This window comes from Tympanuchus pallidicinctus, unplaced genomic scaffold (genome assembly GCF_026119805.1).
Source record: "Tympanuchus pallidicinctus isolate F22 unplaced genomic scaffold, pur_lepc_1.0 scaffold5, whole genome shotgun sequence".
NCBI lineage: Eukaryota > Metazoa > Chordata > Aves > Galliformes > Phasianidae > Tympanuchus > Tympanuchus pallidicinctus.
Genome location: NW_026294769.1, coordinates 30993893 through 31009955, shown reverse-complemented (window position 1 = coordinate 31009955; position 16063 = coordinate 30993893). Strand labels below are relative to the sequence as shown.

At 40.6% G+C, this 16063-nt stretch overlaps 1 protein-coding gene across 6 annotated transcripts in view; it reads left to right on the top strand.

Annotated features, from left to right (window-relative positions):
• Nucleotides 1-16063, top strand: part of TMEM241 (transmembrane protein 241) — a 50383-nt gene that overhangs the window by 21046 nt on the left and 13274 nt on the right. For 5 of the 6 annotated variants that reach the window (XM_052704617.1, XM_052704616.1, XM_052704615.1 and 2 more), the window contains 3 exons: nucleotides 922-956; nucleotides 2206-2275; nucleotides 5444-5537. In XM_052704617.1, the coding sequence (XP_052560577.1) occupies nucleotides 922-956; nucleotides 2206-2275; nucleotides 5444-5537 (199 nt within the window). The remainder of the gene's footprint in view (nucleotides 1-921; nucleotides 957-2205; nucleotides 2276-5443; nucleotides 5538-16063) is intronic. The other variant, XM_052704618.1, reaches the window with a different exon arrangement.

Sequence of the window (16063 nt, the reverse complement as noted above, 5' to 3'; positions counted from 1 at the left end):
GCAATATGTGGACACTTCTACAAACACAGACATTTGTGCAGACAGTTGAAATTCTCCCTTGGACAGGGGGCATTAAAGTCTAGACATTGTTATAATTTCCTATAGATTCTGTCTCAGTGGTGTCACCAGTTGGCTGAGTAGCAGCTTTGTTGGAAGGGAATTGGTAACGAAATGCTAAGATGACTGTGAAGCGGTAGCCTGAGCTCATGGCAAGTTGGGTTGCGTTGGAAGGACTACTTCACATTGAGCGAAGTCACCGTCAGTATTGCTGAGACTGCAGACAGAGTACTCTGCTCAGTTTGGGGTGCCCCAGTTCAAGAAAGACACCAAGAAGCTGAAGATAGAGCAGGTCTACTGACATTGTTAGGGACCTGGAGCATACAGCGTACTGGAAGGAGAGTTTGAAGGAGTTGATCTGGCAATGTGGAGACCAAGGTGCTACCTAAATAATTGCTTTCACTTTCTTGAAAGGGAGTTAAAAAGATGGCCAAGCCAAATTCTTCTAAGGAGAGGCAGGTAGTATAATATGGAACAACAGCCGTAAGTTGCTCCTGATAGTTTGAAAACTGAATATCAGGAGAAACTTCTTCACTGGGAGGGTGGGATGGCTCTGGAACAAGTTACCCAGAGAGGTGTGGAGTCTCGCTGATGGAAGGTTTTTGAGACCTGCTGCTTGAGATAGAGCCATAGAAGACATGTTTAAGTATTGTTGACAGCCCTCTTGCAAGTTAAAGATGGTGTTAAGGCAACCCTGAAGATTCATTTCCAGCTACCTTTTAAAAGATATGTATGCCTCATTTACTTTACTTAACTGGAATAAGTTTCACCATGAACAAAATTGCAAAGCTGCCAATTCGTAATGTTTGGACAAGGTCATAATTACTGCAATATGAAATCAATCCTTTTTATTTTTATTTTTAGTGTGGTGCTGTTGGCTTCTGCATCCCATCCAGCAGGTAAAGTGGATTAAGTTGCTGCTTTTTCAGATTTCCATATTGCCTTTCCTTTTCTTGCTTCTTTTTAGAGGTCAGTCTTCATAGAAGGATTTCTCTGGAATTCAATCGCAATATGACTGATAATATTATATTGGTAGACAACTTTGTGTAATTCATGTGATACTTACTGATATCTTTCTGAAGTGCCCTTTGTGAAGAAGCAGTGTGAGACAACCAGCAAAAAACAGCTTCTGAAGTGATACATGGTAAAGAGCAAGGATTCCCTCACTGAACACAACCTCTTGAGCGCAGTGTTCCAGTGCTCACAAAATTTACTGCGTTTCCTTCTCTGCATTTCCCTCAGTGCCATGCAAACGTTTTGTTTTGTTGCTTTAAGATGTATCGCATCCTGTGACAGGATTTGAAGTAGCAAAAGATTACAGGCTAAAGTAACAGAAACAGTATTTCCACCATAACTGAATGGTGGAAAATATTCCTCTCATACATGTATCTATCCTTTAGAATGATAAAGGTGTCCATCTGTTGCTCTCACTGGGACATTTTCTGAATCAGAAAAGCAAAGAAAAAAGCATTTAAATAAACCTGAATATCCCATTCAGATTGGTGATTTATCATGTGTATCTAGCATTTTCCCATCAGTAGAGCCAGAAATGCATTCAAAAAGTAAGCATTTCAAAATGTGAAAGATGGAGCATCTTCTTGATCTGTAGAGCCCAAGGGCTGTAGGAGCCCCAGGAATTGTTGCTACTGAGAGCAGCCAAAGCCCACATTCTTGGAAATGCAAGTACTCCAGAGCTCTGCCTTGATTTGGGAGGACTCTCTGAAACCTCTTGACTTTGCTCTGTGTCGCAGAGTTCAAATTCCAAAGGGAGAAGCAGCCAACATGTATCTGTGTTTCCTGTTGCTTCAATAAGAGCAATCACAAGCTCTGAAATAAAAGAAGCCACTAGCACTGGCAACTATTGATTCAGCAGGATCATCTGTATTCTAGCAAAGAATGCTCTTAAGTCTTATATAATTCCTTTCCTCCTTTCAAGCAAAGGCAGGAACTGGCTAGAATCAAGGTCACAGAGAAATTAAGCAGACCAGAAATGTGAAAAGCGTCATAAATGAAAAGTCAGCCAGCTGTAAAGACTCAAAGGAATGTTAAACTGGTAATGTTCATATAATTACTGTTCCCTGCTTTTAACAGAGGGTAATTTATTTTTTTTTTCCTGCGTTCCACTGAGTATACTGCTTTGTCCCTCAGGTGATCTCTTCAGTGCCTTGGACTTTCCATTCCTCTACTTCTACAGATTTCATAGCAGTTGCTGTGCCAGGTAACTTCTCTGTTACGTGGATGTGTGAATTTTTTCATAATAAAAGATAATGTTAAGTTTCAACCTTGACCCTCAGTTAAAAACTCCAGAGGATTCAAAACCTTAGTTATACCAGTTTGTGCTGGCATAAGCCAGTAAAACTCCAGAGAATATGTATTGGTGCATACCTGTGGCTATTCATTTGAAGGCATGAGTTCAAATGTGCTGGACTTTGTCTTGTCACAAATGAGGTAAATGTGATTGTTTGAGTATATTTCCTGTAGGTCTTAATTACCTCAAGAAATTTATTTGAAAAAAAAAATTGGAATATTTTTCCCCTCTGAGAAGAAAATATTTTTTAAGCTCTGAGAAGAAAATATTTTTTTAAGCTGTCTGATGACAAAAAGATTTCCTGATTGTTAGGAATTGTATTTGTGTTTTGATTCTGCATTAGAGTGTGTTATTAAAAATTATTGTTAAATAATTTCCCTGTCTGGATAGTTTTATGGTATTGAGGTGTTTTTTGTTTGTTTGTTTGTTTTTGAGAAAGAAATGTACACACTATATTATATTATATATATTGCAGTTAGCTGTTGAATAACTTGTTCCCCTGTAGCTAGGGGAAATCTGTTTCTTCTTGAAGAATCATAGAATCATAGAATGGTTTGGATTGGAAGGGACCTTTAAGATCACCTAGCTCCAACCCCCTGCTACAGGCAGGGATACCTCCCTCTAGACCAGGTTGCTCAAAGCCCCATCCAGCCTGGCCTTGAACTCCTTCGGGGTGGAGGCATCCAAAACCTCACTGGACAGCCTGTTCCAGTGTCTCACCAGCCTCACAGTAAAATCCTTCTCCTCAGGGCTGTTCTCAAGCCATTCTCTGCCCAGCGCTTGGATTGCCCCAACACAGGTGCAGGACCTTCCACTTGGCCTTGCTGAACTTCATGGGTTTGTCATGGGCCCACCTACCAAGCCTGTCCATGTCCCTCTGGATGTCATCCCTTCCCTATAGTGTGTCAACTGCACCACTCAGCTTGGTGTTGTCTGTACACTTGCTGAGGATGCACTTGATCTCACTGTCGATGTCACCTACAGAAGTGTTGAACAGCACCAGTCTCTGTGCTGATCCCTGAGCAACACTACTTGTCATTGGTCCTCATTTGGACACTGAGCCATTGACCACAACTCTCTGAGCGTGACCATCCAACCAATTTCTTATCCAGCGAGTTGTCTATCCATCAAATCCATTTTTCTCCAATTTGCCAACCAGGATGTTGTGCTGGACAATGTCAGATGCTTTGCACAAGTTGTGGTAGATAATGTCAGTTGCTTTTCTTTTATCCACTGACACTATATCTCCATCATAAAAGGCCACCAAGTTTGTCAGGCATGACTTGCCCTTGGTGCAGCAATGTTGGTCACCACAACATGGTCAGACAGGTTCTAACGGATATTTAGCTATCCTGGATATTCTCTTTCATGCTACTAGTATTTTACTACTTTTGCAGACTTCTGCTTCTGTTTCCATTGACCCAGTTTCAGCATGCGTATATTAGATGGCACTGTACACTACACTCTTCTAAAACAATTGAAGAGGAATAGATGGAATAGATGAAGAGGAATAGATCTCAGTTGCTCACCATCTTGTCATGCAGTGTCTCTGTAGATGTAAAGAATTTGAAGGAAACTTCTACAACATAAAGTAAGGGTAACTGATACAGATAAATATTCTGCTCAGAATGTCTGAGGCATTAGTAGTTAGATGCAAACTACTCTATTTATTTAATGAAACAAACATATATTTAATTCTGACATTAGTATTTCAGGTATGATAATTAGCTGTTCTGTCTGAATTACACCAAACATCTTCAAGTCACTTTGACTAACAGCGCTTTTCACCAGGACAGAAGGTGCAGAACAAATTTTAGTCAGCTACTGGACTTTCAGAATATTGAGCAGTGGTGCTTCACTGAACTGTCTGATTTCTCAGGGTGGGATGTTGTGTGACTGGTAGCTTCTGTTTGCTTCTGTTTTTTGTCACTAAAGTGCTGTCTTTCTTAGCTGTGTCTACTGGGGTCTTGTGCTAATGGCTCAGTGTAGGAAACCATAGTGCCTCCTGCTTCTGGGCAGTTACCTTACACTACCATTTGTTGTATGACAAATAGCTGTGTATTGACATGTGGTTGAAACATGATTTTCTACATGCCTTGAGCAGGGAGCAGTACTTTGCTCAGGCGCTGGAGTCCAGCGTAGAAATTCTAGCCTGCTATTGCAGGGAAGATGTCAACTGTCAAGAACTGCTCATCCATTTCAAGGACTTTTTGCTAAGGCACTTTTTGCTGCTCCACCTGAGGGCCTCATTGATCCTATTTCCTTTACCGTGCAATTTCCCATGGTAGTTAGTAATCTCTCATGCCCAGCCTTATGTATCTTGAAGTCCTTTTCTATTCCCTCTTGCTAATTTACGCTATTTCAGTGTTCAGAGAGTATGTTACAAGTAGAAAAAAATCCACAGCAAAGGTTGTAAGCCTCACGAGGTCCGATTAGCTGTGGAACAAAGTTTCCTTAAACGTAGCCTTGGCTACAGGAGGGACTACTGTCCTATATGACTTTAGAGTCAAAATTAACTGCATTGTCAATAAGAGCTTTGGAGTGTTCTCTCTTTACTGCTATTGAATCTTCTACCTGTTATCTGGGAAGGATATATTTGAGTTCTTAATTAGAAAATAGGTTTCATGAAGTTTAAACAACTTGAAAGCTTCAGGAAGCAGCTTTCTAATAGTTATCCTTTGGTTCAACTTCTGTGGAGGTGGAAGTAAGTTTCTTGCCAACCATGTGGCTTCTCTTGAAATCAGCATTGCCTTTATTTAAAGCTGTTTCAAGTGTCTCAAGTTAAATATTTGGCCCCATTTTTCCAATAATCTCTACTTTTCTGATTACACAAGTATATTAGAGACTAGCCATTAAGACTTGCTTTACTCAGACCCCAGTCACTGACTGAACAAAACCCCAGATTTGCTGGACATAATGTAAGCTCTTTTGTTGACCAGCTTGCTTTGTTCAAATGAGATTTAACACTACTTGAAGGGTACTTGTTCAGATCTACATTAGGAAAACTGAGATGCTTGTAAAAGACCGCTTAACTGAAATTAAGAGAATTTATTGACAAGTTTTCCCTATCCTTTGCAGTGGACTCTTGGGATTCTTTCTGATGTTGCACACAGTGAAGCTAAAAAGCAGCACAACCTCAGGGCAATATGCAGCATGGAGTTTCCTTGCAAAGGTAAGAAAAAAGATCATACAGAAATGGAGGAGGACAGAGGAAATCCTGAATTTCCTTAGTTTCCCCCGCTATTCCTACTTGATAGAGCCTGTCCATTCAGGCTGCTCATAGACATTAGGTATCCATCAGGTATCGTTTGAGTCCATAGTAAACCTGAATCATTAGCAAAGATAAAAGACTTTGTATAGACCAAGTTCAGTGGAGCTGTTCTGATTACTGTAGCTGAGGATTTGGCCTACTGAATTCAAGCAATGTAAATCAAAAAATACCAAAGGTGTTTTGGAGAAAAATGTTCTTTCTGGTAGTGTGTGCATCACCTCTTTCCAGTATGTCAGAATGAAGAACTAAGAGCAGTTCTGTGAAGGTAAGCACCAGAACTCCCACTGCCATCATCGTGGGACAGAGAATGTCATTTGCCTTGACATTTCCAGAGTTTCTGACAGTATCTGCTACAGTGCTCTTGTATTCAAATGTGGCTGTTACATTCTGGATGGTCAATTAGGTGGATGAAAGACTAGTTGGATAATCTGGCTCAGATTGTAAAAGTTAACAATTCCTGTTCTTTCTAGAGGCTTGTGACAGCTCAAGTAGACAAGAGTATATCCTGGAATCTATCCTGTTTAACATCTCTGTCAGGGAATAATAGGTGATAGAGAAACTCAAGTGAGAAGAACAGCAACTGAAGCTTGGTTTGTTCAGTATAGAGAGCTTCATTATGGTCTTTGTGGCCTACAGCTTCCTCACAAGGGGAGTGAAGAAGCAGGTGCTAATCTCTTCTCTATAGTGACGGTGATTGGACCCAAGGAAACAGCATGGAGCTGTGTCATGGGAGGATCAGATTGGGATCTGGAATTGGGAATCATAAAATCATAGAATCATTTTGGTTGGAAAAGACCTTCAAGATCATCAAGCCTGATCAACAACCTGACCTACCAAGTCTAACCATTAAACCGTGTCCTTTTGTTCCATGGCAGTATTTCTTAAGTGCCTCAAGAGATGGGGACTCCACCACTGCTCTGGGCAGCACATTCCAATGCTTGACCACCCTTTCCACAAAGAAATTCCTTCTAATGTCCAATCCAAACCTTTCCTGGTACAACTTGAGGCTGTTTCCTGCATCCTATCACGTCACCTGAGAAAAATGACTGATACCCTCTTTGCTGCAACCTTTCAGGTAGTTGTAGTGAGCAACAAGATCTCTCCCCAGACTAAGCAGCCTCCGTTCCCTCAGTCGCTCCTCATAATTCTTGTTTTCTAACACTCTCACCAGCTTTGTTGTTCCTGTCTGAACACATCTGAACAATTTAGTAAACTTCTTGTGGTGAGGGGTCTCAAAATGAACATGATATTCAAGTTGCCACATACAAGGGAACAATTGTTTTCCTAGTCCTGCTGGCAGCACTGATTTTGATGCAGGCCAGGATGCCCTTGGCCCTTTTCTGTTGGGCAACTTCCCAAACACTCTTCCCCAAGCCTGTACTGCTACATAGGGGTGTTATGACCCAAGTACAGGACTTGACACTTTGCTTTATTGAATGTTATGCAGTTGAACTTAGCCCATTGATCTAGCCTATCTAGGCTAGAATTTTCTTTAGGGTCCTTTAATACAAGGAAGACACTGATGGATTGTAGTTATTTTAGCATAGTCATCAAGATAGTCATTGGCTTAGTGATCATGCCCTCTTGGGAAAGGCTGCAGGACTTTGGGTTTATTCAGTCTGGAGCTGAACAGCTGGAAAGATCCCTCTGGGAGGAAGTCCTTCTGGGGGATGCTTAGCAGCAGCTCCTTCAGTTATTCTACGGGGGCTCTGCAGTCTACATTTGTGAAGGCTTTCAAGATCCAACTGCGCAAAGTGGTGAGCAACCTGCTCTGATGCCCTTTGATCAATTCCTATTAAAATTACCCCATGATTTGTGAATTGAGAGTCTGGCTGTACTTGTCGTAAGTTAGTAACAACTTATCTATTACATTATCAACAGTAAATGCAGTCAGAAAAGCTAATCTGACTCCTTTTCCCTTGGTAGATATTACTTAGTTTTCATTACCCTCAACTAGGTCATATGAAAATCACAACCTTGTTATGTTGTTGATGATCACAACTTTCTTACTACACTGAATGAACTGTTACCTTAAGAAAAAGTAAACTTGCACAATATGCCTCTTTACAATCTGTGCTGAGACTATTCTTTGTTAGTTTGGGGTTTATTTTTGGTTTTGTTTTTTTCTGGCTGTAACAAGAAGGGAGCAGTGTGGCTCATTTTTGCTTTACCAACTGTTTCAACGTTGTACAATTCACACAGAGTTTCTCACAAGTTTATTCTGACTGCACAGATTATTTTAATGCCTTACCTTTCTTCTTGCTCCTTGGTGTCAGGTCAGCTGACCTGAAATTTACTCCTACATTCATGGTTTTTAATTCTCTGGGCTGGAGATGGGAATAGCTGTCTCTGCTAGTAGGTATTGTGTATAACAAGAAATGGTTCTACATGTGGTATTTATGACCTATCTGTAAAAAATTTAAGCAAAGATGTGTTGTGAAATATACTTCAAGCAGTTTGGGTCCATCCCAGCTGAAGTGAATCAGAGCCACAAAGTCTGGACTGGATCAAAGCTTTCCCAACATTCAAGTATTTCTAGATTTGTGGGGGTTTGGCCAGGTCTAGAAAGAAATTAGACAAAGTTTGTTCTATCCACTGTTGTCAGTGAGATTACGTGCCTTTGTAGCAACTAAACATTTTAGCTTGTATCACTGTGATAATTCAATCTGTTCTTTAGCCTTAAAAATCAGCGTGCAGCATGTGGTGTAATTACTCATCTCACTTAGGAAGATTTTTGTAACAGAACAAATTAGTTCTTTTCCTACTGTAATTTCTAACCTAGTGCTCTAATTATATACCTTGTCTCCAATTCAAAGAGGGAAATAAGCAATACAGATATGAGATATTTCTATAATTTCTGAGTAATTTTATCAAAACTAGCAGTTTCCTCAGTGTCTTCCATTTGTGTTTAAAGCTCACTATGAGAATATTTTAGAGCTCAGTTATACCCATCTGAGACAGTATTAGGACAATGGAGGAGCTGCTGCTCTGAGTGCTGAAATGCAACTCTGATTCTGGGGTAGATGACAGTGAATGCTTCAAAAATTCAGATACACATCAATTTTAGAATGGGACAGACACAGATAGGTAGAAAGCAATGAGCTGAACGGCTGTTCGCCTGCAAAGGTAAGGGTTGACCTACCAGCTCCTGCAAAATTCTCACCAGCTGTCTTGCAATAATAAGGAAGCACTGATTTACATATGGATTAGTTAGGAAGAATCGTATCTACCTGATTACTAATGCTGCTTCCTGCAAGTGTTAGGAGGCATTATCAGTACATACTGATCCAACTTCAGCCTGGGTGAGGGCTGTCTAAAACACATCATAAGCCATGAAAGGCACAAAAAGTAATATTGTAAAAATATCTTCAAACTCAAGTGTGCAACTCCTTTAAAAAAAAGGGCAGGGAAGGGAAGGGAATTGATGTGGATAAAGAATACAGATAAAAACTATTTGATTTTGGACTTGGAGAATGAGATCCATTGGGGGGGAAGGGGAGAAGGGGAGAAGTCTGGGTAACAACAGCAACTTTACATTCCCACTCGAGCATTTTTCTTGTATTGAGTAGTGCCCTAGATTGTCCTCTTAATCTCTGTCTGACTGCAGTTTTTACCAGCAATTGGAAAGGAGAAGCACTTGAGTCCAGAATATGTTTATCCTGCAAATGAGCCAGGAAGAGAGAATGCTGTAGCCCTCAGACAGCAAGCAGCACAAGCCTCTAGGGAGGTGCAGAGAATTGCAGAATCTGTTTTGCATTTGGATGCTTTGCACCTATGTGACTGACAAGCTGGGGGCTGAGATTGCTGCCACCACTTCATTTCTTGTTAAGTATTGATAGACCAATAAACTAACCATGAGATTTAGTTGGGTTTCTTTAGGGATCCAAGGATACATTCTTTGTGAAGCCCACATATTTGGCCTTCCTGCCCTCTAATATTTCATTCACTTAAAAACTAGAGCTGGGTTATAACTTGCTTTTACAGTGGTTACTTTGGCGGTAGCAACTTAATCATTGCATGAGGTCTTTAAGTTCTTTCCTGTAATGATTTTTGATAGCTTTCATGTCAAAGCATTGCTCTGTGCATAGACAGGTGAAGCACAGGTTCCATCTGTGTGCATAACCCTGCGTGATGTCTTTGGTGGCAAACACACTGCACTTGTGCTGTGAAAGCAAACCTTGTGCGCGTTAGTCATATCTGTATAGATTGGTGAGGAATGCCAAAAAATTGCTAAAGTGATTTGAAAAGCAAACAAAAAAGTTGTTTAAAAGCCCAAGAAATATGGAATGGTTTGTCATAGCCTTGCACAGATTTAATCCCCAGGAGAGCGGGGATTTGAAGCTGGATGAGATTTTTTGTTTTAATTTGAAAGCTGTGCTAGCATTATGGGTTGTGTACTGGAAAGAAAAACTGGAGATGCTCATATACACAGACAGAAGCATCTGGTGAGAGCGCTAATGAGCCTTAACAGTGTTGTCAGGGAGTTTGTTTAGATTAGAGCTGCCAATCTATATCTGATGATTAAACCTGTTAGTGCCTCTAAAAATCAAGCAGCAGAAATACACTGCATCACGAATAGAACGGAACAGTGGTATCTCTTAACTTTCGGCAAGATACTTGTTACTTATGAATTTATACTCCTATTTCTTATTTAGTGTTATCCCAGTAAAACTTGTGGCAGTGAATTCAGCTTGATTCTAGTAGAAACCTCCTGAGACAAATTTTATAAGGAGGAAGAATGAAAGGGAAGGGCAGTAGAAGGTGGGTTTAGGATTTTCTCTTTCTTCCTCCTTTCTGTGAAGAAATGAAGTTGAATAACTGCAATCAGACTGCACTGAATTTTTCACAAGTTTTTGTACGTTGTCGGGAAGAAAATTTATGCAGGAATATGCCTGTCTTTTCTTTATGCTCATCCAGTGCACAATTGTTTAACCTCTAGTGTATCTGAATCCCGTTGGAAGCTCCTTGATTCATAAGAGCATCTACCAACAGCTGCTTTGGTTCCTTGTTTGTTAACTTTAGAAGCACTTGCTCCAGGTCTCCCTGTATTTTATGCTGGCGGCCAGGCATTGCAAAAGTAGTTCTGCAGGAACATCTGAAAGAACATCTTTTCTGCAGGTCCCACATAACTGACTGTTGTCCACTGTACTTATACCCCAGAAGTTTTGGTCATCCCCCAGAATACCTAACAGCTATTCAGGATGTCTCCTGTAGTCTTTGATTTTTGGTTTTGTGTCTGTGCATCTGCTCTTTAGGTCCCCATGGTGTCTTGAAGAGAAAGCGTAGAGTATATCCATATTTATATGATAAAGGATGATAACACTCCTAAAGATTGAAAAGCACTGACATTTTTTATTAAAGCAGAAAGTCACTTTTTTCTTCACTTCTCATAAAATAGAGAGGCTACAGCGGCAAATCTTCTGGGGCTCCTAGCCTGGTTATGCTCACTGTTCCTCTTCACACATAGCAATTGACTTAAGAATTGTATCTCCTTAATTTAAAGAGGCAAACCAACTCAGAGAAATAAAACAAATTCATCTCTTTTCTACATGTTTGCAGTTTTAATCCTTTTCCTGAAGCACATGCACTCCTAATGTCAATTTCTTAGTTCCTGTCTTGCACTGCTACTTAGTGTATAAGTGCTATAAAATATTGTCCATAATATCAACTCCTTACTTCTGCTCAGCAGTGTTTACTTACAGAAATAAGTGCCATTGTAAGAGTCTTGCTATTGGCACCAGATGAAGCAAATGGCTCCCTTGTGCATCTCTGCCCTGTTGGGAGAGGATTCCAGATAAACGCTTGTGTTTAAAGATTTTATGTGTGTATCATAACCAGAAGAATGTGTTTGGCTGCCTGGCACTTGACTGTTTGGTTCTACTGAAGACTGAAGTTTCTCTTCTTTGTGTGCTGCTGTACGCAGGCGAAAGTGACTGTGAGATTCTTGGCTGAACTGATGTTGCTTTCTTGGCATGGGCCTTGCAAATCTTTATGCAAGAATGTCATAAACTCCCACTGCAGTTCCATAAACACAGTATGAGCTGCATGCAAGGCTGTCTCAAGATATCTGCTCCCTTGACCTGGAAAAACTGCAGATGCAAGGCAGAGAATCTCCATGTGAGAGGGAGATTTGTGTGCTAGCATCGACCAGTCTGTGCTGGTGGTGCACCAGTGGGGTTTGAAGTGCATCTGTAACCTGAGAGAGGGCGTTTCCACAACTATATGCTTTCATGTGTGCCAAGGAGGAGTTAAGTAGGAGTGAGCTTGCTCTGTCTCCATGCTAAATGTACTTTTACGCACGTGGATATGCACGCACCTGCATAAACATGACTAAGGATGGTAAAAATTCTCATTAATTTGTGCTCAGCCCTCACTGTATGAAATATGTAATTTTATTCTTGACACACGTACTTGATTCCTGTCAGTCACCATCGGGATGGTAAAATACCTAAGAAGAGAAAATGTGTTTCTGAGCTGAACTTGAGGAGCTGGTGAGGTAATCATTGTGCTCTTAACTGCATCTTATAGATTATAAAAAAGACGAGTTGCAGAAACCTGTAAGTGTAAGGTTTTGAGTAGTTTCCATGGAGACAACTTGATAGTTACATTGTAGCATCCAAAACTAATTATGCCATGTAATTGTTGGGAAGACATCGGTCTCCATAACAACACCTCTGTGCTACATGACCACTAAGCTAAGTGGCACAGGCTCCCTGCGGCGTGAGCACAATTCAGAAAAGCTGTCTTGTAAGAATAGCTGAGATTTATTGGAGATTTTGCATCTCCAAGTAATGGCAAGTTTTCAGATATTTATTAACAGGCATTGTATAGAGCTACAGTTGTGTATCCACTGAAAATGGCAACTGCACAACTTCTGGGCATGAAAGGGTCACACAGATAAGTACATAAGATGTGTGTTGCAGCTCAGGGTTAGTATTGCACTACGATATGTGCTCAGTATAATAGATTTACAATCTCAGCATACACTAATTGATAAATTGAGCCCAAAGAGATGCTCTGAATTAGTTTTCCTTCTGTCCATCATTAATATCCAGTGCACTGTGCACATTTGGGATTGCCATTCTCTTGAACATAAAGATAACTTCAGCAGTGCTGATTTGGAGTATTTTTTTCTCCCCTGCCCTTGAGAGACTGTCTCTATAGATTTGACAGTAGAAAATGGCAATTTAAAAGTAGATTTTGCCTGATGTATGGAATTTTGAATTGCAGAGGGTGCAAGTTTGTCGGTTCCTCTGCGTAATTGATTCCCATTCTCCTGTGTTTCTATTTAGTCTCCTAGAGTTAGTTATATATGGAGAGCTGAGGCTGGGGGATGAATCATAAGTGTGCCAAAGAGATGACAAAAGAATAAGGACTGGGTTGGAAATACTTTCTATCAGTAATACTGATGTAAATGCCAAAATTATATGGGAAAACTTTGCTGTCTAACATACCAATATAGAAGATTTCAAAATTTAATTGATGTAGGCTTCCAAAAATGACCAAGAAGTAGCCAGGTTCTTCCCCTTTCTGGTTCTTGGTTCTTTTCAAGATCTGGATTGCTGGCTGCTTTTTTTTTTGACTCTTAGAGACCTTCCTGGGTGAGATGTCTCCAAACTCACAAATCTTGAGCCTGATCATTGACCTTTGATAGGCACTTGGTGTCACATTCCAGGCTGCTTTCTTCAGAAACTTCTCATGGCAGTGAGATGATGCTGTCTGGAATGAGTTTTCCCATCTCTCTTCCCCTTCCAGCTCAGAACCAAAAATGTGCAAAATCTCAGTGCATTCATTTCTCAATCTCACTCTGGGTAGTTTCTTAAGGGTTTAGATTTTGACTTTTGTTGAAAGCTAGCAAATGGCTGTAGAGCTGTGGGGGAGGCAGACTGAATGGCTGATGTCCCCTGCTTTATATTCAGTCCCTGAAAGATGTGGTGCTCAGGGAAGGTACATAAGCTTCACACAATCATGGGATATGACTGCAGGCTGTTTCTGTCCTATCTCTAGCTAGCATGGGAAGGAAGGTGCCGACTCCAGCTTTCTCTCCATGCTTATTGCTATGGATGGCTGTCCCAAGAGGGCAGAAGGCAATGGGTCATCTTACAGAGCTTCCTCAACATTACTAAGTGAGTGCTTGGCCAAAGGCTGTGGTCGCTTCCATCACTGCTATGGGACACTCTGGGACTGCTGACGCCCACAGTGCTGAATGCGTAACCCTGTGTTGTTGTTCATAAAAGGCCTTTACTCAAAATGGATTGGCTGTGTTAAAGGATGTGTTGGCCTTAAAAAATATTTTTTCAAGAATCACTTCTTTAAGGTTTTTGATGGAATATTTTGACCTTTTCTATCAGTGAATGGTTAGAAAGCCTTGGAAAGATTGTTGGTTTTGAATGGAAAATTAGGGTTAAAGAATACCAATTCTTCTCTGCAATCTTTAGCATAATAATAATAATAGCATGTTGATTTATTTCCATTACATCATTACTAAAACAGCAAAAACACATCAGAAAGTGGCAAGGCAAAGACTGTGGCTCTGTTACTGTTGGATTGTACAGAAAGGGGTCAGCAAAGGGTCTTAGTTATCTGGTCTGGGAATTGCTTGTTTATGAATCAGGTTTTCCCAAAGGAGCCATGAGATGGGAGATACAATAGGAAATGGACTTCATACATGCACAGAAATACCAAAGCTGTATGTAGGGGAGAGATGTTGATGGAAACTTGCTATTTTTTGCTAACAGATTTAAAAAAAAAAAAACTTAATTACGCATCCCAAAGTTTCCTATGCTATTTTTAGTACTAGTGATATCCCCACAGAGTTCTGAGTTAGTCATGACAGAAAATTGCTTTAGTATTGACAAAGAGTATGAACACTTATCTAAGTGTTTCTATAGGTTATAATAATGGGAAAAGGGCATTATATTGCTTTTCACACCTAAAGTATTCCCCTTAAACTAGATGTCATTGTTGCCTCTAACAGTGCCTTTCAGCAACATTTGTGCTCTCTGTGCATGGTCTTTTATAGCACTTATAGCAGTGATCCTAAGGGCAAGATGAGGTTTGAAGATGAACCCAAAAAATTCTCAAGCATTGCACTGACAATGACCTGTGACCCTGTAGTGTCAGGGGTGTACCAAGGTCAAGACTGCAGAGGTCAGTGGTAGCATTGTGTCTCATCCTGTCTGTCAAAGGATCGCATTTGCTGATGCCTGTACTGTTTTTACTGGTTGCATTCTAACACAAAGATGTGTGGTGATTGGCCAGAGATGTGAGTTCCATTGCACGTCTGATAGTTCTCACAGTGTTGCTAATCGGGGTTTCCATCTGATGCTGTGAGAGTGTAACCAAAACATGGAATTCCCCAACTGCGTGGCAGGTTGAGTGCCAACCTGTCTTTTGGAAAAATGTTCGTTTCCTTGGGCGCATGGAAGCACGTTGATGTAGCCTATAACATATCTGCCTTTGTTCCCTTTTTTGCCTTGGTTACATCACTGTTGAAGTCTTCTTTCAGAGGTCACGGTCCCTTGCACTCTGTTCTTGGATGCTTCCAGAGAGAACTGAGAGTGATGGAAAGTATCAGCCTGGTTAATTTGGACTTTAGTGAGAATTATGAAATGGTGGGCTGAATGGTGAAGAATTATCACAAGTCTCTAAAAGCTATCTTTTCCTACAAATACAGTTTTCTACCACAATGCCAATGTATTCTACCTCCAGGAAACTCAGGCTAATTTTTCTCATCTTCATGGACTCAAACTGCCGAGAGCTTTACTCTCTGCTCCCTAGATTCATTCCCTGGACGCCAGCTGAGTCATCACTGAGCCACTACTATGGGGAGGTCACAGTTCACCTGTGAGGAGCTTGGAATTGCCTCATCTTTCACCTTTAGTCTGAGATCCTGATGCTGTAAGGCAGGCTGTTAGAGTGATCATTCCTGCCTGATCTGGCTACCAGCCCACCTGCTGGAGCCTTTGGATTTTGGAAGGAAGACAGACACTGGCAGATGCTAAGCTCAGTCCTTTGCAAGCAGCCAATTTCTTTTGGGCCAGATACATAGAGCAAACTGTCAGTTTGCCTATTCAATTTGCCTCTGAAGTGTGACAATGAAAAATAGGGTCTTCTTACGTGGGTTATCAGCCTTCTCTGTCTCTTACAGTAACCTCTATTTCATAATCTCATAAGGGTTAGATGAGGTGAACAACAACTTGAAATGCCAAAAGGCTACTGCTGAGCTTAACATAAGATGAAGTGTATTTTATTGCAGTATTTTAAGAAGCAGAACGTTAGAACAGCTGGCCATTCCCCAGAACTGAAAAAAAAAAAAAAAAAAAATCAGACAAAATAAATACTTCTTTAATACAGTAGACCATATTACTGACCAGTAAAATTCAGTAAAATACAGTGCTGAGACAACTGGCTGTAAAGAAAAAAGA